Raw genomic sequence first — 25,332 nt, 5'->3', positions numbered from 1 at the left:
CAGCCGACATCTCTTTGCGGTCGCAGCAGCGCTGCCGAGCAACTTCTTCACATTCCAAATGCCACACACTGTAGTCAACAGTAGACTCATGTCACGTGCCAGCGCTGACTTCTACGTGTCACGTTCGACAGCACAAACGATGTCTAATTTTTCTTCTATGCTGAGCACCCGGTGTCTTTTTTATCTCAGCTTCGGCATGACGTGAGTCCTCGCTTACACGACTCCACAATGCTCTCTGGGACGGCGCCGAAATGATGCTGATGTTGATGTGGCTTCACGCGCAAATGCACAGGGCGCTTAGAGGCCGTTGTTCAGATCTCTGAGGCTTGTTGTTCTGCCGGGTCGCCCGATGGGGACGAAGCACTGCCATGTTTGTGCGACGAAAAGTGGAAACACTACATGCTAACCGATACGTATGCAGTAAGCTGGTATAGTTTATGCGGATACAAAACACAGTATGTTCAGTGGTTGCTGAGTCGGGGATTTGACTTTACTACTATTAGAATGAAACTACTGTTTAAACGGGTACGGTTTAACAAGGTTTTACTGTACTGGAATTGATCATATCGACATAGTGGCACAGGACAATGGATGAGTACAAGTTTTGCTCGCAGCATACACTCTCATCAGATGGAGGTTTGAAATGCTAGAGCTATGGTTAGCAAAACGAGAACAAGATGAAAGTAGGAGCCAACGTTTCATCAAATGGACTTGTCTTTTTCAAGGCAATATATGCTCTCCTTGGCACAGTGTATATATAGGTACCATTCTTCTAAACGGGGGTGGAGGGTAAGGCAGGTGGGCGAGGCAATGACTGAGGGTGTGCTAGGGGCAAGGGTATGGAATTGAAAAGAAAGGTGTTGTGTCGGCAGCGGCAGGCAAGCGGGTGGGTGGCCGCGCCCAGAGAACGCGCGGCGAGCGCCGACACAGAGAGGGAGACGCGGAGCTAACTGCTCCTGATGAAAACCGGACTAGGACTCAGCCGGCTAGCGGCCGTTTATTACCAAAAAAGACTCCACTCGCCAGATGGCACCTCCTGATTGGTCCAAGCTCGTCACATGACAGAAGGGGGGTATGCCATCTAGCTGGACTACTAGAAAACATAAATGTATGATAACACGGAGATCTGGCAGGGGGAGACACTATACCACATCATCCCCCCCTGGAAACAAAGTAAGCATACAGTGAAACGTGCACACAAGACGCGCACTTAAGTCCGAAGACAAATTCAGTTCGTTCCCCCCCCCCCCCCCCACGTTCACACACGCGCACCAGTCGCACACAAGGCACGCACTTAAGTCCACAACAAATTCAGTCCGTCCCCGCCCAAGTTCACATACACACGCACCAGTCTTGGGCACCAAAACACAGGCAGTCAGTCAAAACAAAATCCGACAAAGGAACACGGCACAAGACTCACTGCACCGCAACAAGGAACACATTTTATACCTGTGTGAACGAAAAATGTGAACTGTCTCCTAAATGTCACAGTGAGGCCCCTAGCCGTGGCATTTCGAAGACGGCAATACGCTCTACATTTGAGAAACATAATCATCGAGCCACGGAGACCGTTTTCTGTCACGATGAGGACGCGTGCGTACCTCAGAAGAACTTTGGGGGTTGCGACGCGTATCGGTCGACTTTGAAGACCCAGTCGTCCCACTACTATTTCCCTCCCCCTGGTTGGACAATTGAATGGGGTTGTCACTCAAAGCTGGAGAGGGTTGCCCAGGAAGCTCCTCTCGAAGTTCCAACAAGTCCTGGGAGGCTACCGATTCCCCCATGGAATCAGAGACTACTGCTGACTGTGCAGACTCGGAAGTGATACAGTCAGACATACTACTTAGCTGATGCTTATAACTATGAGAAGACGCTGTCACTACAGACGAGTCATCGGAATGACTATCCAGATTTGAATATGAGTACAAAAAGTCTCTTATCACTTGTACACAATGTACTACCTGCTGGATCCTTCATCACTAGGGTTAAATTAGACACATGCCACGTCTTCCCATCACTGAGTACAAAAATAGATGGTCCTATCTGGGCTTCGCCCGCGTTGGGTTCGAATCCCATCCTCGTCGCCATAATAAGATGTTGTGTCGGCAGCGGCAGGCAAGCGGGTGGCCGCGCCCAGCGAACGCGCGGTGAGCGCTGACCCAGAGAGGGAGACACGGGGCTAACTGCTCCTGATGAAAACCGGACTAGGACTCAGCCGGCTAGCGGCCGTTTATTACCAAAAAAGACTCCACTCGCCAGATGGCACCTCCTGATTGGTCCAAGCTCGTCACATGACAGAAGGGGGGTACGCCATCTAGCTGGACTACTACAAAACATAAATGTATGATACACGGAGATCTGGCAGGGGGAGACACTATACCATAAAAGGTGTGCGACTGAACGTCTGTAGAGGAATGTGAGGTAGTGCTGTGGGGTCTGTGTGGCAGTCGTTTGACATGTTACTGTAGGTTCCTTTCTTTGTGGAAGGGGCATGGGCAACGGAAGGGGGGATTACCTGCTCCGCTAGAGGTTGGTGAACTATTGTCTCTGAAAGAGAGAATAAAAGTAGCAGCAGAAAATGGTGCTTGTGAAATAAATAAATATATATATATATATATATATATATATATATATATATATATATATATATATATATAAACGAGGGGAAAGAGTGAAACAAAAGGGAGGTTGGAATACTATTGACAACCCAATTAAAGAAAGAACTAAGCAACCCAATGAATAATAACTAAGTGCTGTTACTTATAGTCTGAAATTTAACTAACAGAGTGAACAGATTCTAAAGCTCCCTTTGAAACATTTATGCCTATTGGTTGCTGTGTCTTGAACCTATAGATGAGGTGCGATTCTCTGTATTTTAAATCTCGTGCAGAATGGAACTTTGACTGTAGTATGCGCAGTTTAAGTTCATCAATGTTATGGCCTGGTCGGTGGTTGGCATGCTTGGCGACAGCTTTGGAACGTTTTTTAGCTGTGTCTGCGTGATGTCCATTTAACCTGACGTTTATTGATTGTCCCGTTTCATCGATATATTGTTTCTTACAGAAAGAACATTCAAGCATATAAATTACATTGGAACTAGTGCAAGTAAAGCTAGTTTTGACTTCATGTGTATAACTATTTGCGGTGCCTTTAATTTTAATGTCACTTTGAAGGTGCCTGCAAGTTTTGCACCTGGGGGCGACAACATGCTTTTATTACAGGGGAATGATGTTGGTTGACTTTTGCTCACTTGTAGTGTTGTGGGTGATGACTAGTATAGTCTATGTATGGCTGGCTATACAGCCAGCAGTATTCCCGGATGTACCTGGATGTTTCCGGATGTACCAAAGGTTACCTATCGCCGCAACAGAAATGTTAGACATGTTAGTGCATGCAAAAGTCAGCCAACATCATTTCCCCTCATGAAGGCATGTTCTCACCTCACGTGCAAAACCTGCAAGCACCCTTAAAGCGACATTAAAATTAAAAGCACTGCAAATAGCTGTGCACAGAAAGTGGGAACTAGCTTTACTTGCACTAGTTCCAGTGTAATTTATATCCTTGAATGTAACTACAGTCAAGGACCGATTATCCAGACGCCTGATTTTTCGGACGCCCTTGCGACACCACCAAAGTACCCATATTCAATGTACGAGAATGTCTGACATTTCGGATGCGAAAACCCTTCGCTGGCCCGAAACGGCATTGATTGAAGCCGCAACCGCCACTATTTTGATTATCTCACTGCCTCAAACAGGTGCTCTTGTATGCAGATCTGCTGGCAGCCGCAGCCACCACCACATGTGCTAGGCCTAGCTACTTCAACGTTCGCTACCAAGCTTCTTGCTGTTTGGTGCCATGTTTTTCAATAAAACAATTTGCCACTGTTAGAAATTGCACTGGCTGCGTCTTTATGATCCTCGACAATGGCTTCCGAGCGCGGAAAGCATGGCACTTTGCATCATATCGGTTCCCGAAAGTCAGCTTTGCCTCAATATAGAAGAGCAATGCGGTGAAGTATGTTCGGAGTACTGCAGTGAAGCACACATAGAGGGGGATGACGCAATTGTCACAGTTTGTATTCCCTAATTATACACGCATGCACCTGCTGTCTCCTGTCACAGTACGAGCACCGATACGCCAAATAATTGTATTTGCAGGCCTTCAGAGCTATTTTGGACGTGCCTGTGGCGATTTGAGCCCTTTGGGACAGTAAAAGGTAGTTCTCCGAAAGGTCGGTTGGGTATTGACAACAAGAGTTACGGTTTTACGCCACATTGACTTGTATCTATTCAGAGGCCACACAACACATGGGAAGCTGACAGACCACCTCACAACGAAAGCGAGTGTACGGGATAGTACGACTATTGTTCTCGACTGCCATCACTGTCTTTGCGACATACCATATGGAGGCATCTCATCTTGGCACTGTTCATAGCCGCATAGTCTCTTGTCGAGCTTCTACCGCTGTTATTCGGCATAATACACATTTTGTCTAGTGCGGTAAAGTATATCAAAGCACATCTGTCATTTAGAATGCACATAAGACATTTGCCATCAGTTTTTGTCTTGTGTCTTAAGGTGCAAAATGTTCTAGCTCAGTGGTAATTGCAAGTCTGTCTTGCGCCCAGGCGTATATCTTTGTTCTCATTGGCCTACAAAACTTTATTTAATTGTTTACAAAATGAAGTTTCTTGTCTACCCAAATAAAAAAGTTTGGAACATACCGTGCATGGTATACCATCCGTCGGTAAGCAAGCTTAATTGGTCGCTGTAGCTATTTGTCTTGCTTTCCTCTTGAGCAGCACTTACTGATTGTACAGTGATAACAAGCACGTCAAATGGCTACAGATTACTGCCGTACTGCTGCAAATGTTCCAAAAAGACCTATTTTTTTTTTGGCTCTGAAACTGCCCCAAAATGCTGTTGTGGATGCTCCTAAACTGCTCCAAATTGACATTGTTCCTGCTCCAAAAATTGCTCCAGATCCTAAGCTGGCTGGACCACCACTGAATATTCCAACCTGCATTTTCTTTCACTTGTTTCTCTCATTCGTTCATTTATTTTATTTTCACGAGCACCATTTTCTGCTGCTACTTCTATTCTCTCTTTCAATGAGACAATAGTTCACCGACCTCCAGTAGAGCAGGTAATCCCTCCTTCCTTTGTCCTGCCCCTTCCACGAAAAAAGGAACCTACAGTAACATGTCAAACGGCTGACACACGGCACTACCTCACATTCCTCCACAGACGTTCAATGGCACACCTTTCTTTTACCCTTGCCACTAACACACCTTCAGTCACTGCCTCGCCCACCCGCCTTAGCCTCTCCCCCCTTTAGAAAAATGGTACTTATGTATATACTGTGCAGAGGAGAGCATATGTTGTTTTGAAAAAGACAAGTCCACTTGTCGAAAAGTTGGCTCCTGTTTTCACCTTGTTCTCGTTTTGCTCATCGCCTTGAAATTCCATCTCCCGCATTCCCAGTGTTTTTCTGGAGCTATAGACAAAACAGCACTGTTTCAAGCTTTTAAATTTTATGCATTCACACCACTCGGCTGCCATGAGCCATGATCACCTGCACGCCTAATGAAGCAGCCATTCTTTGGAAGTTTGGTATTGTGCTTGATATGGTAGCCTGGAAATCGGGAAGGTTTGCACACACTGTTACTTTGCACTGGCAAATATGTGCTCAGCATGCATTGCATTTTGCAGTACTGATATTTAGAGGGAAGTGTAAAAACTGAGCATGTTAATGTGGAATGAGAGATAGTGCTCCTCACTACACTCCCAAAAAACAAGAAACTGACTGTGCTGCTGACAGCGCCCATGATGCGAGTGCAGCTCCTGTGTTTGTGAGGAGTGGCTTTGCGGCATAACATTGGAGCCCAAGATGACAAACCTTCGCACAACTCTGGCTCCCTACGGGAGCTATATACACACTACGGTAGCCAAAATCTTAATGGTCATGAATGTGTATATGTGTGTAGTGGCAGCAACAAGAGGAACTAAAGCTCTCATTCCAGAGGGTAACAAAGAAAGCTGATCTAGTGGCTTTAAGTGCAATAGCCCAATCTACTACATTACTGTGGGTTTACTTGGTCTTACTGTGCTATGGTGGCTGTATGGTGTAATGGTCTGCTGCTGAGCACAAGAATATGGATTCACTTCCTGGCTGTGGCAGCCGTGTTCTTACAAAAGCGGAATGCAAGAATGCTCATGTATTGGGCTTTAAGTACACATTAAAGAACGACCACAGATGATCAAAATTAATCTGGAGCCCTTAATCATGTTCTTTTTTTTTTTTTTACATTAAACACAAGTGTCCTCGTTTTTATTTCTCTCTACTTCCCGGTTCAGAAATTGCCCCTTGTATTGAGGTTTATAATACTTATTTGTGGGACTTTATATAGAACTTTAATGCTTTGTGTGTGCATGTTTTGTGCCTGAAAAATTATTATTTTTAACCTTACTTGTAAGTACAGCACTGTATATGTTCATGACTGGTTACACTGCCTTGTAAGAAAATGCTTCACCAACTTGCCAAGCAGAAGATTTTGTTGAACTGTCCGTTTTGTGTTCAGGACCCTGGTGACCTGACGGAGGCTTGGCACGGTGATGACACGACCGAGGAAGCTGACAACACCTCTGAAGAGGCAAGCATTGTCACCCATGCTGGGGCGGTTGTGATGTTCACATGACATGACAACTGTAAAAGATACCTGTGTTCCCTGTCTAAGCAAACGTGCTTGATCATGTAGGAAATTCAGAGCATCTGTGTCACACTGTATTCTTTCTTTCTTTTCGCTGCTTGGTATGGGCATGTAAATATCGAATAGGTAGATTTCGAATCGAATATCCAATTGAATTAAGAAAAATAAGTCAAATTTGGACGGTTTAGAGAGATGGGGGGGGGGGGGAGGAAGTAGCTCAAAAACTGATCGCTTTATGAAATTATGCATAAAAAAAGTTTCTGTTGTGAGCTTGCACAGTTTCAAAATGATTTTATTGCTTTGTGTGAAGTGGTAACCTTAATCTTTTGTTTGCTCTTGTGATTTGCTAGGGGCAGTAATTTCCATCAGCTCTATTTCATTCTCTATGCCATTTGTGGTGGCTTATGACTATTTAATTACTGAAATATGTAGCTCCTGCTGAAATTTTTTTGTTGATGACTGAGTGTGACATGAAATAAGGCTGGCGAGAACCAGGGTTTATGAGCCATGTGCAGCTCTTGCAGTCATGAAGCAAAGTTGGTGGGACATAGGGGCTTTGAGATGACAATATTTGCATGGGCAGCTTCCAAGGCCCTTCAAGGTTTGCAAAATGTAAAAAGCTATTTGTGTGAATGGCAGGTTGTGTTATTTTGAAGAATAGCAACATGCAAGTAATAAATGATAATGCTTCACTCAGCCAACGAAACACTAAAGCTCCAGTTGTCATTGTGGGTTGTTATATGGACTGTGTAGCAGATTCATAAGTTTATGGCTTTTGCTTTTAACGCCCATGTGTTCCGCTGCAGCTTGCAGTATCTGCCCATTATACATGCCTTATGGTTTTAGTGAGCTAATTGAGGTAAGCTGAAGCACCAGAATTTATGAGGTGAATTTGTCAGTTTTCTATGGTTTGTAGCTATTTGCTATTTTACTATTTTTAGTATAAGTGCAGAGAGCAAAATAAATCTGAAATATAAAACCTGGCTCCTATCCCAACGCAAAATTTGTTGACGTCAATACTAGCCATAGTGATGCCCATGCTATGCGAAAAAGCAGTAGCTTTGAAAATGTGAAAAAGGGTAGGTTCCTGCTGAACACGGAGAATTTGTTTTTACTCGTCACAGCAGGCACTTGGTTTGTTTTTTATTGCATTCTTTATGCTTGCGAAGCAGTGGTTGTCAGGTCATGGAGCACGCAGAAACCTCCTCATACTGGAATGTCGCATTTGGTCAGCTTCTCTGTGCAAATAAGGTGGTCTAGTGTACATTCAGGTGGAGCTGGAGCCTCCACATGCTTCGTTCAGCTGCTGTACAGAACTTTGCAGTAATGTGGAGTGTTGCACAATATTGTACAGTAATGAATAAGGGCACTTGCAGAGACGGTGTTCAGAATGTAAGATTAGACTGCTAGTAAAGTTTCAGTTGAAAGTCAGTCTGAAGTTGACTGCATGCTCTTTTGTGAGTGAAAATCCCACGAGAGAGGAACGATTGCTCGTAGTAATTTGTACATGCGCTGTCGAAACACTGATGGGTAAACATAACCTATGGTGGGAAAAACAAAGGTGCACTTGATATTAGCCGAACACAATTACCAAGATAACATACATTCATTAGCATCTACTGTTTCTTGAGATATAGCCTAGACAATTAGTTAAAATAGCCTAGACATTGGATTGGCACATCAAACATACCAAGAGAAGCTTCTGTGTGTTCACTGCTGCTGTAATTTAAAAGTTGTGTTGCAGAGTCGGCCAAAGCGAAAATTTTACATTATCTTATTGAGGAAGTGTTTGAAGTGCTGTATGCTAGCTTCGACAGTACCTACAGTCGAAGTTTTGTTTATCCACTCTCTAAGCTGCCAAAAGTGGGCAAATCTGACAAAGTTGGAGTTCAGTCGTCATTTCAGATGGTGCATGATGTTGCTTGTAGAAGAATTCCAATGACAGTGTTTAACAGCGCATAAAAAAAACTTTTTAATCAAATTGATCGATTTCTATAGGCGAGGTAACAAGAGAGTAAATGTGGACAAACCCCAAGGTGTTGCGAGTGCAGAGTTTTGCAAGTGCGATGAAAAGAGAAAAAGTGGTGCTCGCGTCCAACCAAAACAAAGTGGCAGAGACCACATTGCCATGGTCATCAGTGGAAACTGTACAGGAACGCCGGAACAGATGCCGGAACGTCTCATGCCTATTTGTGCCTGTATAGCCTGCATTCTTGCATTTACTGCCTCACATCATGACAGTGCGTTGCCCGCTTGCCTTCACAGCTGCGTCCATCCATAATCGTGTCGATCAAGACCATGGTTTTCTTCGTCACGGCTGCAGCAAACGGTAGTTTTGTTTGGACTCAGTGTGTGCACTGGCAGCGTGTCTTCATATCTGCATGGTTGCCATCAACAATTGCATCGACAGAGACCATGGTTTCATTTGCAGTGTTTGTGGTAAACAGTAGTTTTGCTTTGACTAGTGTTGCGACTCGAGATGGCTTTAGGGCAAGGAATTCACCAAGACCGTCAGCGAATATGTCTGTTAGTAGGAATGAAGGAAAAAGGGTTTATTTTACATTAGTTACACGGCTCCAGTTACGGAGCCCATTCCATGCCGGAGCATGTTAAACGTCTGAGTTCACATCAGGACACGTCAGCGCCACTGCATGAAAGGTCTCGGCTTTTGGTACAGTAAAAGCTCGTTAATTTGAATTACGTGGGGATGCTACAAAAATTCGTATGATGAAAATCAGAAAAAAAAATTTGCTCGGCTAAAGCACGCAATAGTCCAACGTAGCTTGAGCGCATACGCGCACACACATGCTACGTCACATTGGTGAGAATGTCTTTATTTTAGTTCGAAGCACTGGTGCAGCCAACATAACCGGATGCGGCCAACGCAGTTAGCCATGCCTGACATCGAGATGGCTTTTGCTCCATCTGCGCGTTTGTTGGACCGACCCACAATGCATGGCGCTGAGAAAAAAAGATGCCCATGCCACTTTGCCGACGGTCGCAGACAGCCGTTCAAAGCGGTGTGAAGTCCAGAGGGGACGGCATTTTAGCTGGCACAGCGCAAGCAGCATAGCATAACTGGCCGCAAACGATACGCGCTGAAAACATCGCGCTATAAACATGCCTTTGCACCGCCAATGCTCGCCATAGGAACAAGAGCTGCACTCTAAAATACACTTGCGAAATGCACCACAATGAGCCACAACGTTGGTCTCCGTTGTACTTTCATAGCTGCACCAGCTGCACACTGCACTATATGTATAGGTAGCATCCAAACACGCATCCCAGCGGTGCTTTCCTTTGAGTAATAGCCACAAGTCTCAAAGGCTATGCTTTTTGGTACTGTGAGTGCTGATAACTGTCACGACTGCCATGTTTTAAACATTACCTGGGGCCCGAACGCGTGCGCTCCGAACGACTATCCCCGATCGTGCCCCGGGTGCCGCTTCTCGGCATAACACCTCCTAGGGAAACAGCATAGCCTCCAAGACGTAACATAAAGAAAAAAAAACGAAAAAAAAACATGAAGCACTGCTTCCACATTTTTATCTTGAAGGTCTTGAGAGAGGAAGAGAACTGACCTGCAGCAGAGACATTGGCCATGCTTGGCCAGCTGCAAATGTGTCTCTCCAGTCAGTCCTGAACAAAGGGCCACAGATGAAAAGAGCAAAGCTACATGGCCCGCACGGCGACGCCAGCATTGCCAACGTGTTCCCGCGCTCTAGCACTCTGCACATCCACGATGGCATGGAGTTTTAATTATCGGCGGCGGTGCGGATTTCAGTGTGAACTAACAGGATGCATTACTTATTGCTTTCAACACATTGTTGGACAAACCACAGTGGCTACTTTGATTTATCCGAAATTTCAAATTAACAAGTTGTGAATTGTTGAGCTTTTACTGTACCATCGTCTTCCCTACATGGTTCGACTAGGGAATCTGATGACTGTATCGCAGCCAGTCACAATCATTGGATCGGTCGCAATATTCAGCCCATAATATCGCATTGTTTTGCAGCACTCCCCCCTCCGATGGTATGGAATATATATGACCTGCACGGTCATCAAATCCGCTGGGTACATCATGCTGGACAGACAGTCTGTTGCCAACCTGCTCATTGGTGAAAAAATAATCAAGATGTACATGTGGTAGGCCAAAGCATGTCACGGATGAAGACATGGGTCTCGCACTGCCGCTGCACTGCTTACGAAATCATAGCTTCCGTACTGCTTTTGTGCTGAAGGATTTGCCGATTCATTCAGTAAGTAAAGGCGGGTTCATGTAGTAATCATTTAGTTATTGTTCTCTTGATACCCTCGATAATTCAACATACAATTTGGACATTTTTTTCAGTCTCGCAAAACCCAAATTAATGAGGTTTAACTATCATTAGACTCTCGTGCGAATCCTGAAAGGAGGCCGTGCTACTGTTTAGAGGACCGCATTAACTAGCCACCTCACACTGCTATGCTTGGCTATGTAGAAGCACTGTAGGAACTAATAATGAACAACTTGAGCACAGTAATGAACATCTTTATCCCTTGGTTCTGTAACATTGCACTTGACTTCTCACCAACTTACCTCTTTGCTCACCTTACTGAATAGGCCCGCCTGACTTCTTGCGTCACAGTGTCAGGAATGCATGGCTTGTCCTAGTAACTAACATGGTGCCTCTCCCTCCCCTCCCTCCTCGTGCCCCTGCTGCTAACCACTGCTGGCAGGGATTCCTGGAAGGCGAGTTTCCCGGATTGGACGACAGCCTTGAAGGCCGACCACTACAGGTAATGTTTCATCTTCTCCCAGAATGCAGTACATCACTTAGACCTGTAGACAACTTTCTGGGACCTACTGGCTACAACCATGAGCTTTCATTGCTGCAGGTAATTTTGCAAGATGTTGAGCTAGCTCGTGAGGCAATGTGACAGTGTAGAATGGCATAGCCAATTTTCAAAGCAGGGAGGCTTCTGTAGCTCACTTTGCGGTGTCAACATTGCGCCACCATTGTGCTAGAGTAACCAGACCCATGATTGTAAAGTAATGATGCAATCTTACCGTATTTGTTTAAATATAAGGCAAAATTTTATCCCCCAGAGAATCTGTAGTTTAAGCCGGCCAATGTGCCATATTTGAGGTTGATGGACTCTGTTATTGTTTGAACATGGCAACAGCAGCAGTATTATGTTCTTTGTGACATAGTTTTAAGGCAGTGGTACAAATTGAGGCGCCTGTAGATGCTCGCAGGTGAGCCCATATTTCACTTCACATCATGATAGTGGCTTGAATCGTTATTTACTTTTTTTATTGCATGCTCTCAGGGGCCGAGGGAATTGCAGAGAGAAGCAGTTAATGAAATGTATAGTTTAAAGCCTTCCTGAAGGCAGTAGAATCAAGGGTCACAGTGACAAGTGAGAATGTGGTTCCAGGTATTTATTACTTATTTATTCAATGCTGTGGATTCAAGGTCCAAGCAGAGTGGACAATACAAATAGAAACAATGCAGCAACAAAAAAATAACACTGATGCAGGCTCAAAGATGTTAATTCGCACCCTGGTCACTTGTTTCAGTAAGGCAATTCCATTCATGTGTAATCCTTGGGAAAAGGAAAGTTTGAACAGGTCAGGGTGAGCATATATATAATAGCGTTAGTGGATTCTGTTGGTGGTGTCGGGTGGGCCTGCTAGTTAAGGATGTTCCGAGGGGTGCCTGAAAAGTTCGCAGCCTGCCTGTGAAATCTTTTTCGTGCGGTCTTGTTTTGCAGTGCAGTATGTTATTCAGTTATTTGAATGGTCTCATGAGCAACCTGGATATATTTTGATTTTTTTGGTTTCAAGTACACCGGTCTAAAGCAAGGCCGTGAAGCTGAAATTTGAAAATGGAGAAAATCGCAAAGCGAGCAGTCATTCACTACCTTTTGAAAAAAGGAGTAACACCACAAGAAATTCACAAGGACATGCTGGAGACATAAGGGAACAATGCTCCTTCTTATGCTGTGGTGAAAAAAATGGGTGGCTGATTTCAAGCGAGGCCGGGATATCAATTGAAGATGCTGCTCACTGTGGTCGTCCTTCAACAGCATGTACAGATGAAAATGTCCAAAAAGTGCAAAACATTTTAATGGCTGATCGACGTGTCACACAGCGGCACATTGCAGAATATCTGGACATATCACTAGAGAGGGTTGGCAGGGTGTCTACCAACCGGGAGAACCATGAAGACTGGGAATTCTCCGAAATTTTGAATAGTCTGGAAATACCCAGGGAAATCTAGGGGAATTTGTGCTTATATCAGGGAAAATTAGCTGTTATTCTGTTAAAAGGAAATGAAAGTCGCGGTAATGCTGGCTTGCATAACAGAGAGGCCGTAACAAATAGGTCTTCTTACGCCGTGTCATCGGCTGGAGGAGTTGCCAGTGTACTGTCAACGACAGACTTTCTGGACGCCCGATAATTCGGAAGGCTTCGCGGCACCACCGCATACCCCATAGAGTCAATTTATAAGAATGTCTGAAATTTTGGACGCAAGAATCCTTCACCGTCCAATTGTCTGGATTTCTTGCGGTGACCGCAGGTCCAAAACGGGATTAATCAAAGCCGCCACTGCTGCCATTTTGATTACCTCGCCGCCGCGGTAAACGCTAGGACTAGTTGCTTCAACGTTCTTCTTGCTGTTTGGCGCCGTGTTTTTCATTGAAAGAATTCGCCGCTATATGCAATGGCACTGACTCTTGTCTTTGTGGCCCTCGTGATTGGCTTCAAAGCTCGGAAAGCACGACACGTTAAATAATGCTGGTTCCCGAAAGTCAGCTTCGCCTCATTATGGCAATATTACGCGGTGAAACATACGCAAAAGTCTTGCAGTGAAGCATAAACAAGCATGGGAAGGGGCAATTGTCACGGGACACGGTATCTATTCCTTAATTATACACGCGTCCACCCGTGATCTCCTGTCACAGTACAAGCACCGATATGCCTAATAGATGTACTGGTAGGCCTTTTCGGATGTGCCTGTGGTGATTTCAGCCTTTAATGGCAGTAAAAGAGATGCATTCATTTTTTCGAACTGCCTGATTTTACGGACAAACTTGCGGCCCCTTGGGAGTCCAAAAAATTAGGCGTTGACTGTACAACTGACGAAGAGAATGCTTTAAATGGTCCGTGGGGCGAACGCGTCGTGGAAGGAGGACGAGAACAGAAAAAACCTACGCATTGAGGAATGAACGGGAAAGGAAGCGTGCCACCGCTTCCTTCAAGGAGCTTGAGCTCAACAAGCGAAGTGTTGGCTGACGCCAAGATGCAGGTGCCCATCATCCAAACCAAAATAAACTCTTTAAAGCAGTGAAACGCAACACTGAGGCATTGTGCGGGGGCTGAGAGTATGTCAGGACAGTTGAGATTGACACACCAGCTGTTGAGAGAGCATCTCACTTGTGACAAATTCTGGGCCTCATACCAATGAGCTTGCTATCAATTGATAAAAAATGTCTTGTATTCGAAAACATTTTTTTCTGTGTGCATCTATTTTTTATTCGTATTTGAGAATGTTCGACTTGATTTGCAATGAATTTTACCATTTTTTTATCAGATATATTTTATTTGCTTCTCATTTTGCTAACCCATCCCTGCTGATTTCTTCTTGAATAAAGTAAATGCTACTCCTTCCTATTCAAACTGGATCAAGTTTTTAATTTTATTTTTAGCATGCTTACTAGAGAGTGACAGCATTTGGTGACATCATGTCAGCCTGTCTTGATGTAAAACAAAGTTCTGTATCACTCAGGGAATTTGGAAATGTCAACTTGGTAGACACCCTGGTTGGCCATATCCTAAACAGCTCCTGAACATGCACAAAGTTTTGGCTCAATGGGTGCCCAGACTTATCACATTAGAGAACAAACGTCTGAGAGAACTTCACTATGCTTTGATGGGAGTGAAATGCGAAAACGCCTGTTTACTTAGATTTAGATGCATGTTAAAGAACCCCAAAGTGCCCAGACTTATCACATTAGAGAACAAACGTCTGAGAGAACTTCACTATGCTTCGATGGGGGTGAAATGCAAAAACACCTGTGTACTTAGATTTAGATGCATGTTAAAGAACCCCAGGTGGTCCAAATTTCCGGAGTCCCCCACTACAGCTTGCCTCATAATTAGAAAGTGGTTTTGGGATGTAAAACCCCATAATTTTTTTTAACTTCACTCTGCAGAAAATCTGCAACTGTTTGAAGCTGATATTAATCTTTTTCTGCAGAGATCCATTACAATGGATTGTAGGAGTCGAGGACGGACTTCGGGATGAAAAAGCTTGGGAGGGTTTATTTTACATTATTTATAGTGAGACGTCAATGAACAGTGTTAGAGTCATTACGGGCCGGCAGCAACTCGGACGCTGCGGCCCGCGGCAAGAAGTTCGAGAGAGGTCAATCAGGGAATGCTCTGGGAATCTCTGGAATGCTCTGGCATCCTCTTCCGCTGCTCCCAGTCTGCGTCTTTTAAGCCCTTCGAGGTCTCGGCTTAAAACGACGTTCAGCCAATGGGCGAGCCCGCTCAGATGACGCCATTTTCGGCCAGTGGTAGGCGCCCGTGCAATGGTGTCATACCCGGCGAAGAGAGTCGCCGCTTGGTCCCCCTGCGGTCTTGCCTTGCTGACTTACAACTCGCCGTCACAATAGTCAGGTGGGGGCGACGGCGGACCAAGGCGGGCAGGGTGCCTTACTTTCACAGTGCCTTACTTCTCCCTGCGGTCTTGCCTCGCTGGCTTGCAACGCGTCGGCACAATGGGCGTATGGGGGCTACGCTGCGAGGCCTTCCCGGTACATCACAGCCGTCTTGCTTCGGGACCCACTTTCCTTGCAACAGTGCCGGGCTATCCCCTCGTTTTCTGGAAGAGTCAAGCATTGAATACCTCCCCCGGCGGCACAGGAAGTAGGGGCTGCCAACTTGTTTGCATGTGCGCTCCTCTGGAATGTGCTTTCCGTGTTTCTGCGCTCTTTACTTAACAGTGGCGCGATTCGATGTGGTTTCCAGACCTCGAAGTAGGCGCAGGAAACAGCCCCATATCTAACAGGATGAAACTTGGGTGCATCACTTTCGTCCTGAGTTAAAAGAAGCCTCTAAACTGTGGAATGATCAGATTCTCTCCCCACCCGAAAAATGGCAAGGTGATTCCATCTTCTGGCAAGGTTATGGCATCAGTGTTTTCATTCGCCTGGAATTCCTGCTGAAATTCTTCCTGAAAGGTCAAACCATCAACGGGAGATACTATGCAGCTCAGGTTCATCGTCTGAGATAGGCAGTTAAGGAAAGACGGCGAGGGATGCTCTGGAGCAGGATGCTGTTTCACCAGGACAATGTGCCATTTCGTACATTGGCCGTTGCAATGGCTGCAATTCTCTCGTGTGGTTTCCAGCCCTATTCCCCTGATTTGGGTCCCTCGGACTACCGCCTACTCACAGGTGAAAAAGCACTTTGGTGGAAGTCGTTTACCTTCTGATGAGGCCATCATGGATTCCCTAAAAGACCTTTTGGAGGAGCAGGACTAAACGTTCTACCAAAGCGGAATAATGAAACTCCAGGAGTGATGGCACACATGTGTGGCCCTCAAGGGAGACTATGTAGGGAACTGACTGCAAAATTTCAACCCACAGTCGCTACGTCTGAGTCAGGCCCTGAACTTTCCAAGCGCCCCTTGTAAATACAGTGATAGATCTAGAGCTAGTTTGGTATTCAAAAGTTGGGAAAGTAATTCCAGCCTATATTTTTGTCTTTGTGTCATTAAAGTGGTATGTCATTAGTTTGCGTTAAATTAGAGGGTGAGACTAACGTGGAAAATTTGTTAACTATGAACCTTACAGACTTTATCTGAACACATTCAAGACTGTCATTGTTGTGCTTAGTGTAAGGGTCCCATATGATGTATGCATATTCTAGTTTTTTCATACAAGAACAGTGTAGCAGTGGAGTTTAACATTAGTGGGAGCAGTCATAAGTTTGTTTCAGGACATAGAGCTTGGGGAAGGTAGATGAGCAAACGTAATCAATATGAACATTCCAAGATAGGTTAAAAGTCAGTGTCACATCGAGATATTTGTTGCAACTTATTTGTTGTAATGGTAGAGACCTTAATAAGTAAGTGTATGAAAGTGGATTTTCTTGCAAGTTTCTGGAAGGCATACACATTTGCTCGTGTTTAGTAACGTTCCTTTTTGTTTACGCAATTCATGTATATTACCAAGACTAGTTTTGATGTCATTGTAATTGTTAGTGCAAATAATTTTTTTAAACAAAACAGAATCATCAGGAAAAAATCTAATTTCTACACTATGGTAACAACATCAACAATATCGTAGATATACAGTAGAAAGAGCAAAGGGGCCAAGCACACTGCCCTGTGTTGCACCAGATGTGACTGGAAGACAATCAGAGTCCATCTAAGTATTGTTTGCGATTAGTTAAGTAGACTTAAATCCAACAAACAAAAATTTCTGGATTACCTATTGACCTAAGTTTGAAATTCGTTTACCATGAGGAACTTTGTCAAAAGCTTTGGACAAATATAAGAAAAGCATATTTATCTTATCGTGTCTATCCAGGGTTAATACAAGAATATGATGCAATGTGACGAGCTGAGTTATGGCTGAAAACCCTTTCCTAAACCCATGTTGAAACTTAGTCAATATATAGTGCTCTTCCAGGAAAACCTTGTTAAACTGTGCCTGCTTAAACAGTAGTTTCATTTTAAAAGTAACAAAGTCAAATCCCCAACTCAGCGGCCATTGAACATAATGCGTTTCGTATCCACATAAACCATACCAGCTTATTGCGTACGTATCGGTTAACACGTAGTGTTTTCACTATTCGTCATGCAATCACGGCAGTATGTCCCCATCGGGCGGCCCGGCAGAACAAGCTTCAGAGATTGGAATGGCCTCCAAGCGCCCTGTGCATGTGCGTGTGAAGCCACATCAACATCATTTCGGCGCCCTGCCGAAGAGCGGTGTGGCGTCGTGCAAACTAGGACACACATCATGCCGAAACTTGGATAAAAAACACCGGGTGCTCAGCGTAGAAAAAAAATTGGACATCGTTTGTGCTATCGAATGGGGCACGAAGAAGTTGGTACTGGCACGTAACAGAGATTTACCGCTGACTATAGGGTGTGGCATTTGGAATGCGAATAAGTTGCTCGGCGGCACTGCTGTGACCATGAAGAGATGTTGGCTACGAGTTTCAACTTATCGCCATCGTCGCCTCTGTTGCCAAAATGTTGCCTAACGATAGTGATGAGGATGACACGACAAGTGACAGCACGGGCGATTCAGGCCCAACAGGGGCAGAAGCTGCGCGTTACGTGAGCCTCATGAATGCAGTCGTCACAACAAGAACAGCACCCTGCAATAAAAAAGGCGCCCTGCAACTTCTGCAGCACTACCGCACCCTTGCGCGGAGAATATGCAATGCCAATGAGGAATCTGCCATGCTAGTGCTTGCCGAAAAGAAGGGGCTGGCTGAAAAGCTGGCTCGCAGCTTCAGTAAGTTTGCGGCCACTGTCATCGCTGCTAGCCTCCTGCGACATTAAACGGAAATCGCACTTTTGTCGCGTGAAGCGAATAAATACTGCATCTTAAAACTTTTTGTTTGCAAACAAACGGGGACGAAGAATAGGAGCAACACAAGGACGAACGCTGTCTAACAACTGGTTTAACAATGTTCTAACAACTGGTAACAACTGGCAACAAAGCGCTCGTCCTTGCGTTGCTCCTATTCTTCGTCCCTGTTTGTTTGCGCACAACAAGTTTTAAGGTGAATCTGTTCCAACTAGGCCGACTCGCAGTTATGCTTAAATACTGCATGTTCTTGCCCTTTCATCGCACTCACTCTGAGTTCCGTTTTTGACAGGTAAGTGGGCGATCTTATGCTATTTCGGTTGAGCAGTACTACTGTTTAGTACATACTTTTACCGAACTCCGGCCAGCTACGATTTAACGAGGTCTCACTGTAAATAGCAAAAATTATGCTTAGATCGAACAAAAATAGTAGCGACTCCCGATATATGGAACGACAAGCAGCGCAAAAGTGCCTCCAGAAGTTGGCTTTCCCTCGCGGTGGGACGGCTCCATCCAATTGCATCCACCCTACCGTGACTGCGCTTCGTTGGGCGAGCCGTTGACTCCCCCCTGCAAAAAATTGTCCTGGCCCACCCGCAGCGCTTGCTCAGACAGCCAATCAGAGGCTCTTGTGCCCTCGTCATGCAAGATGCCGCAAGTGTGAGTTGTGTCGCTGCTTTTCTGGTTCATTGTGTTTGTGCCTTGTGGGCCTCTCCTGCAGTGCTGCTGTGATGAAACGGCAGAGTGAGCTTTTCGTTGTTAAGCTTGAAATCATAAATTGGGTTGAACGCGGTGCGAAGTCGGATGACCCTGCAGCGTGCAAGATTCCGAGGAGCACTCAGCTCTCTCATCTTGAAGGGGGAGATTAGGGCTAAAGCAGACAAACTCGCAACCCGGTACCCCATGGTTCCCGGTGTGTACGCACAGCTGTGTACAAGTGGTTCATCCAAAATTGCTTCAGACGTGCTGCTTTCCGCGTGGCCGGTGATGATTGTAAATTTTGATGAGTGCGACAAAGCCATTGCCGGTGTTGCAGAAGTTTGGAGCGAGCTGTGAGAATTTCCAGAAGCGTTTGACATGTCAACAGTCAACGAGTTTGTGAGTGCAAATGATGGCGTTGCGACCGCGGGAGAGCCCGAAGACAAAGACTACATTGCCAACATGGTACCTAGAACAAGCGAAAGCGGGCACAATGAGGAAAGCAACGGTGGTCCTTTGCCCACATTCTCTGAGGTGATTGGTGCACTCGCACTAGTCCAGTGCTTCTGTGCGAATGTGGAAGGCCGCGGGCTCAGCTGCTCCAACTCTTTAGACAATGTGGAGCAGTGCATGCATGGCAAGTAGCGAAATTGCCCAAGCAGAAGAAAATACAGGACTATTTCGTGTGAAACTAAGCTAGTTTCATCGATAAAGTGATTTTATACATGGTATGTGTTTTCGTGACGTCCAATTCTTTAGCAGGCTTATTTCGAAGTATGCCCTATATCGAACTGATAGGCTTTTTTTGTAAGTTCAATATAGCCAAGTTCAACTGTATATCCAAACAGCTATGTAGAAGCACCACTAGTCTCATAGGTCAAAATTAATAAAGATTTTATTGCTGTTAAGAGGTGCCACTAGGTTAGTAAGCCCTCAGTCCAGGGCTTTATCACACGAAAAAATAGGCCCGTACGGATATGAGCATAGTATAAAGACAATGTGTAAGTCTCCTTAAAATTATAAGTTATCCACATGAATGGCAAATGATGGCCTGCTGTCTTTACAAAGCTGAAACTTTCTGCTTTAATTTTGGCAAATAGTTTATTCCAAGGAGGGACAAGCCAGTGCTGCAATTATTCTTTTATTTATTATTTTGTTGCGTTATGAGGTAGCTTCATTTTAATTTTACTGTGGGTATTGTATCCAGAATGCTGAACAATGAAGACTGCAGGCGGCTGCTAGCATTTCTGATATCAGGCATTCTGATGGTAAATCATTGGCCTCTGTGTGTGAGGCCAACTTGTGTTGTACTGTGGGACACCACTGCAGGTGCACAGCCATGCTGAACCTAAGCTGAGCCAGAGCTCTGGGAAGCTCATAGCCCTTGTGAACCATGATGGTGTAAACCTGCTAAACCACTGCACTATAGCATGCACCTTCTGCTCTGCCTCCTTATCTCCCATAGCTGCTGCTGCTCCCCCTTGGCATTGCATTGCAACCACTGACTCCTACCATTACAGCCGGTGTTTGAAACTGCTGCAGCTTCGCTGCACTGATATTGCATTCTGCGGTTTATATTGTGTGTTTGCAATCATTACTTGTCTGTTTCATCCGGTAGGAACAAAAATTGTCAGTCATTTAGATATCCTTACGTGATTTATCCTTACATTAAAACTCTATCTTAATCCACCTTGCTCTAATTTGTACCAACTTTGATCAGCCGTAATCCACCTTAATCCAATTTTGGGAGTTGGCCACGGTGTCCATCTGACGCCGTGGCTGTTCACCATGGGATTTTGCAGTGCGAGCCGCAGCTGGTCCAGCGCTGGGAACATGGCGTCATCACTTGGTCACATGGTTTTTGGTACCATCGGATGATAATGCTGTACGCCAGATTTTTCACTTCGTGGGGCATATAAGGCTTTCGCCTTAGAAGTGTTATTGTCTGCAAGCCTAGTCCTTGGCTGGTTGCATTTTCCTTGAAGTGTCATCTTCACAGGGAACATTATCAGCACTACTACATTACCAAAGCAACGACGTACATATAATGCTCGCCACTGCACTGCCCACTTTAAGCCTGATGACATCGTGCTTTTTTGGAAACTAGCATGGTGAGTTGGTCTTTGTGAGAAGCTGAGGCCGTATTCTGAAATGTTCGCCTTCCGCGAAAGTTTCGTCGCCGCGAAAGTCACATTCAGTAAACCAAGCGACTGCTTACTCATGACATCAGTGTGCACAACCAACATGCGCACTCGAGTGCTTCACATCTCATGAAAGATCGCACCCGGCGAGTGCAGAGCGGCTCGGGTGTGTTGTTTTCGAGTGTAGTGACCGCAGTACAGGTTCTGCACATTGACTACGTTTGGTTGTGGCCGCTTTAGGTAAAATTAATTGAATAAGGAAGTGTGAAATGTTTTATTTTATATGAATCAACAAATATCGCTGCGAAACAACGCGTGTAAGATGCCACCAAAAAGACTACTATAAACTACCACCTCTTGTATCTCTACTACACTCCACCACCAACCGAACGCCAAGAGATGCCAAAAGACATGTTCGTTTATTCAATATATGTCGAGAGCACCCATCGACACCATGACGTTAAAATGACGTAGGCCGGAACTAGTAGGTGGCGCTGTTTATTTTCCGGTTTTGCTAAAATCGCCAATCAGCGCGCGCCGTTGGCGGAGGCGTGGCCAGGGCGATAGTTTCGTGGAAGGTGAACGTTTCAGAATACGGGCCCTGATTTCACCCTGCTCAGGCCCTACTGTGTCTTGCGTCAAGTGACAGACGTGCTCTACGAGTTACAACCTCTCGATACCTCCACACTGCGATCCTCCTGTGATATTGTTCACGTCGCTCCACTGAAGTTCAAACCTACCAAGTGCCAGGACAGTGCCTTCGCCGCCAGGGCTCATGCTACGAGGGACTGAAGGAGTGAATGATGATGAGAGGACTGACGAAGACGACGATCACCGATAGTCATGTGTGCAGGCTCTATCTTGTGCGCGCCTGTCTTCTGCCTGTTGTATATATTATGTAAATATATTGTCAAGCGTGTTTTCTCCCTGTAACAATGTTATTGGCGGTGCCTCCAGGGCACCAAAGCAGAGCAACAAGGAGTGCAAAGCTGGAACCCAGGCTGATCCGTGGGTTCTGCAAAAAAAAAGAACAATGTTGCAGCTGTGGGGTTTCGCACGTGCTCTTGGAACAAAGGAATGACAACACATTAGTGCAAACAATCACAAGGGCATTCATGGCACCTTTCTATTATAATGGGCTCACGACAAATCGAGGAAGTCTGATTCACTGCGACCAGATAGTGAGCGTATATGTTCGCCTCCATGCTGGATAGCAATGCCTAATCGTTCGTGTGTGTGGTCAGCGAACGGTGGCGCATTTGAATGATCGTATTGATCCAATCAGGTGTGCTGCTCATTAAGTTTTTCAACGGACAGTCTTGTGAAGCAGGTCAGTGCACACACGAGAGGTTCGCCCCGCTTGCTGACCCCAAGCAAAAGAGGACGAGCCAACTCCCTGTCATGCCCGAGTAAACCTGCCGTTAGGTGGTGTTAGCAGCGCAACACTCATGCCATCCATCTCTTGTAATATTCTGCAACCACACCGACTGCCGCCAGTGCTTAGCTATGGGGAGAAGCCGAATTACAGGAGACATGAGAGACATGCGGAGAAAACATGAGGAAACACATAAGATTCAAGCATCTCCACACAGTGAGGGTGGATGAACCAAAGCTAACTGTCCTTCCCAGTTGGCATTGTTCTTTATTTCCAGCAGTAGCCAATTGACTTTGCTTTTGCCGTTGGTGGGGGGGGGGGACAGCGGCGCCACCCCCCCCCCCAGGACACTGGGATTACAAGAAGTAGGCTATCTTTCGATGTTTCGGAAAAAATGGCAAATCTTGCCGAAAACCAAAATACTTGATTGCTTTCTGAAATTTCAGAAGGAAGCATGTAGTCGTGCTGTGGGTATATCTCAGTGTACTGACTCTTAGCCTTGTGTTGCGTTTTGTTCACCATTATGACAATAAGAAAACTGGGAATTATGAGGTCATTTTTGAGCAGTGCATATCAACTGCAGCTTATTTGCTTCTTATAGTGAGACCTGTGTTGTGTTGTGTGTGCAGTATGGCACTCCCCCAGAAGGACCTCCTGCAAGTGGCCGAGTGCCTCTGCAGCAGAGCAGCATTCTCTCCATGGACGATGAGGAACGAACCTCAGACAATGAGTTGGTCAGTACTGCCCCTGCCTTTGGCATAGTTCTGTGTAGTAGGATCAGAGCATGTCTACACTGTCTTCGCCAAAAGTGTGATTGTGTGCGACCAGAGGGCGATGTCAAGAAAAAATGAATACGGGGCGCTGACTTCCAATTGCCCCATTTGAGCACCTGAACCTCGCTATAAAAAAACATCACTAAACACAATGTAATCCTCAAAGAGATCCATGTGTTCAAAATCTAATATTAAAGAATTAAAATTGTCCTTCCAATGGATGTGGTGTGCCCACTTAGGTTGTGATCATTGTACTTTGATATTATTATTATTATTATTATTATTATTATTATTATTATTGTTATTATTATTATTATTATTGTGCAACATGTTTTAGACCCTTGCCCATTTTTGTTGCTAAAATACTGGGTGACCATTAGACTTCTATCTTGTTTAGGAGCTTTAATGCCGTTTCTATGTTAGTTTTCCACTTTGGACACACAGAAAGTGAGCTCGCATTTGATTAGGGGACATGTTAGATGTGGACAAACAATGTCAGATGAATTGGTGTAGTGTATTGGAATTTTTTCTGCATCTTGTTTATTTCGACCTGCCAGATAATTAGATCAATTTTGTTGGTCCCGTCGAGGTCCAAATCAACTATAGTAAATGCGATGCCCCATAGTAGAGGGCGACACATTTCATGACGCGGTTGATGTTTGCTTACTGGCTGTTGCAGACGCAGTTGGGTGACAATGGTCCTTTCAACAATATCTGGAAGCTCCTGCGGCATCCTGCGCACTTGGCTGTGTTCCTGCACTACTTGCTTTCAAGCCAGATGAAACCCTCCAGCCTGGTCAGTGTGTGCAATATTGAAGCGAGCAAACAGTTTGGGCTAGCAGGGCCTGCGGTGAGGCCATCTGGGTCTGCCGTACTGACAGGCTCGACTAAGCACAAGCCCCTGTCAGTCTGTCTGAATGAGTGCTAAGGGGATATTATCTGACGGCTTTAGGTCATATGTCATTCCTGTTGCACACAGATTAGCTAAAGGAATGCAAGTAAATGTGATGAAAGAGGTGGCATTCTGCATTGAATGCAGTTGACCATGTTTAGGTTCATTCTACGTTGTGTATCTATAATGAATCAAAAGTATGTGCCATTGTCTTGAGATTGGAACAGTGGTCTTTCATTATTAGGGCAAGAAACAATGTTTAAAACAAAAGCAGAAATTATTGTCCACCTGAATGTAGCATAAAACTGCAAAGGAAAACTTTACAAGACAACTTGTTATGTGCAAATGGGGATGACACTGTAACAAATACGAGAATTGCACTAAACCAATCGTAAAGTATGAACCAGCTAGCCCACTCTTTGAAGGCAGTGCAAGCTTCGTATTGTCACCTAATTTAGCCTTGCTCTGCAATCTGTTTCTTTTGTAGCTTCATGCCGCTCTTGGGTGAATGATATTTTGTTGTCATGAAACTTTCGTCTGCCTAGTGGATTTCTGAAGAACTGGTTTGCCACAATGCACAGTGTATGCCATGTTTCACCAGCAATTACATATGGCACCACCATTCCCTCCCTACAATATCGACATTTTTTGTGCGGTGTTGCACCTACTCCTGGTTTGTAAGTAGTTGAAAGTCAAACCTTGGGCATAAAAAGTAGAGGTAAAGTTACATTTCGGCTCCTGCATGGGAGCCTTGTTCACAATAATTGTAGACTGGATTGGACACTTGCCTTGAGGTATCCTTGAACAATTGAGCAATGTGCTACATGAAATGATTGACAGCAAGAGTTCTGCATAGCAGATCACGGTCGAGTATCCACAGACAAGGACAGAGTGAAGAGAAGACAACACAAGCGCTTACTTCCAACTGATCTGTATTTACAAAATTACATCATATGAACACTTTCCTTCATGACGTCACAAGACCGAAAAGCTGACATCAGGTGGCCATGCTTGGAATATTTGTTTCTTTGGACGACAGAAAAACGGAAGGTGCGCTGACACACGACAAACACGCCTTTCTAATTCAATCTGCATCAGTTATCTCCCTAACAACCTGTTGCTTATTTTTGGCTAC

General features: G+C 45.0%; 1 protein-coding gene across 8 annotated transcripts in view; it reads left to right on the top strand.

Annotated features, from left to right (window-relative positions):
• Positions 1–25,332, top strand: part of LOC142582219 (rho guanine nucleotide exchange factor 11-like) — a 249,425-nt gene that overhangs the window by 48,567 nt on the left and 175,526 nt on the right. For 7 of the 8 annotated variants that reach the window (XM_075691662.1, XM_075691658.1, XM_075691656.1 and 4 more), the window contains 4 exons: positions 6,585–6,656; positions 11,436–11,495; positions 23,162–23,266; positions 23,985–24,101. In XM_075691662.1, the coding sequence (XP_075547777.1) occupies positions 6,585–6,656; positions 11,436–11,495; positions 23,162–23,266; positions 23,985–24,101 (354 nt within the window). The remainder of the gene's footprint in view (positions 1–6,584; positions 6,657–11,435; positions 11,496–23,161; positions 23,267–23,984; positions 24,102–25,332) is intronic. The other variant, XM_075691661.1, reaches the window with a different exon arrangement.

Source organism: Dermacentor variabilis, chromosome 5 (genome assembly GCF_050947875.1).
Source record: "Dermacentor variabilis isolate Ectoservices chromosome 5, ASM5094787v1, whole genome shotgun sequence".
In the NCBI taxonomy this organism is placed as follows: domain Eukaryota; kingdom Metazoa; phylum Arthropoda; class Arachnida; order Ixodida; family Ixodidae; genus Dermacentor; species Dermacentor variabilis.
The sequence above is the reverse complement of the archived record's forward strand: the minus strand, read 5'-3'. Positions and strand labels throughout refer to the sequence as shown.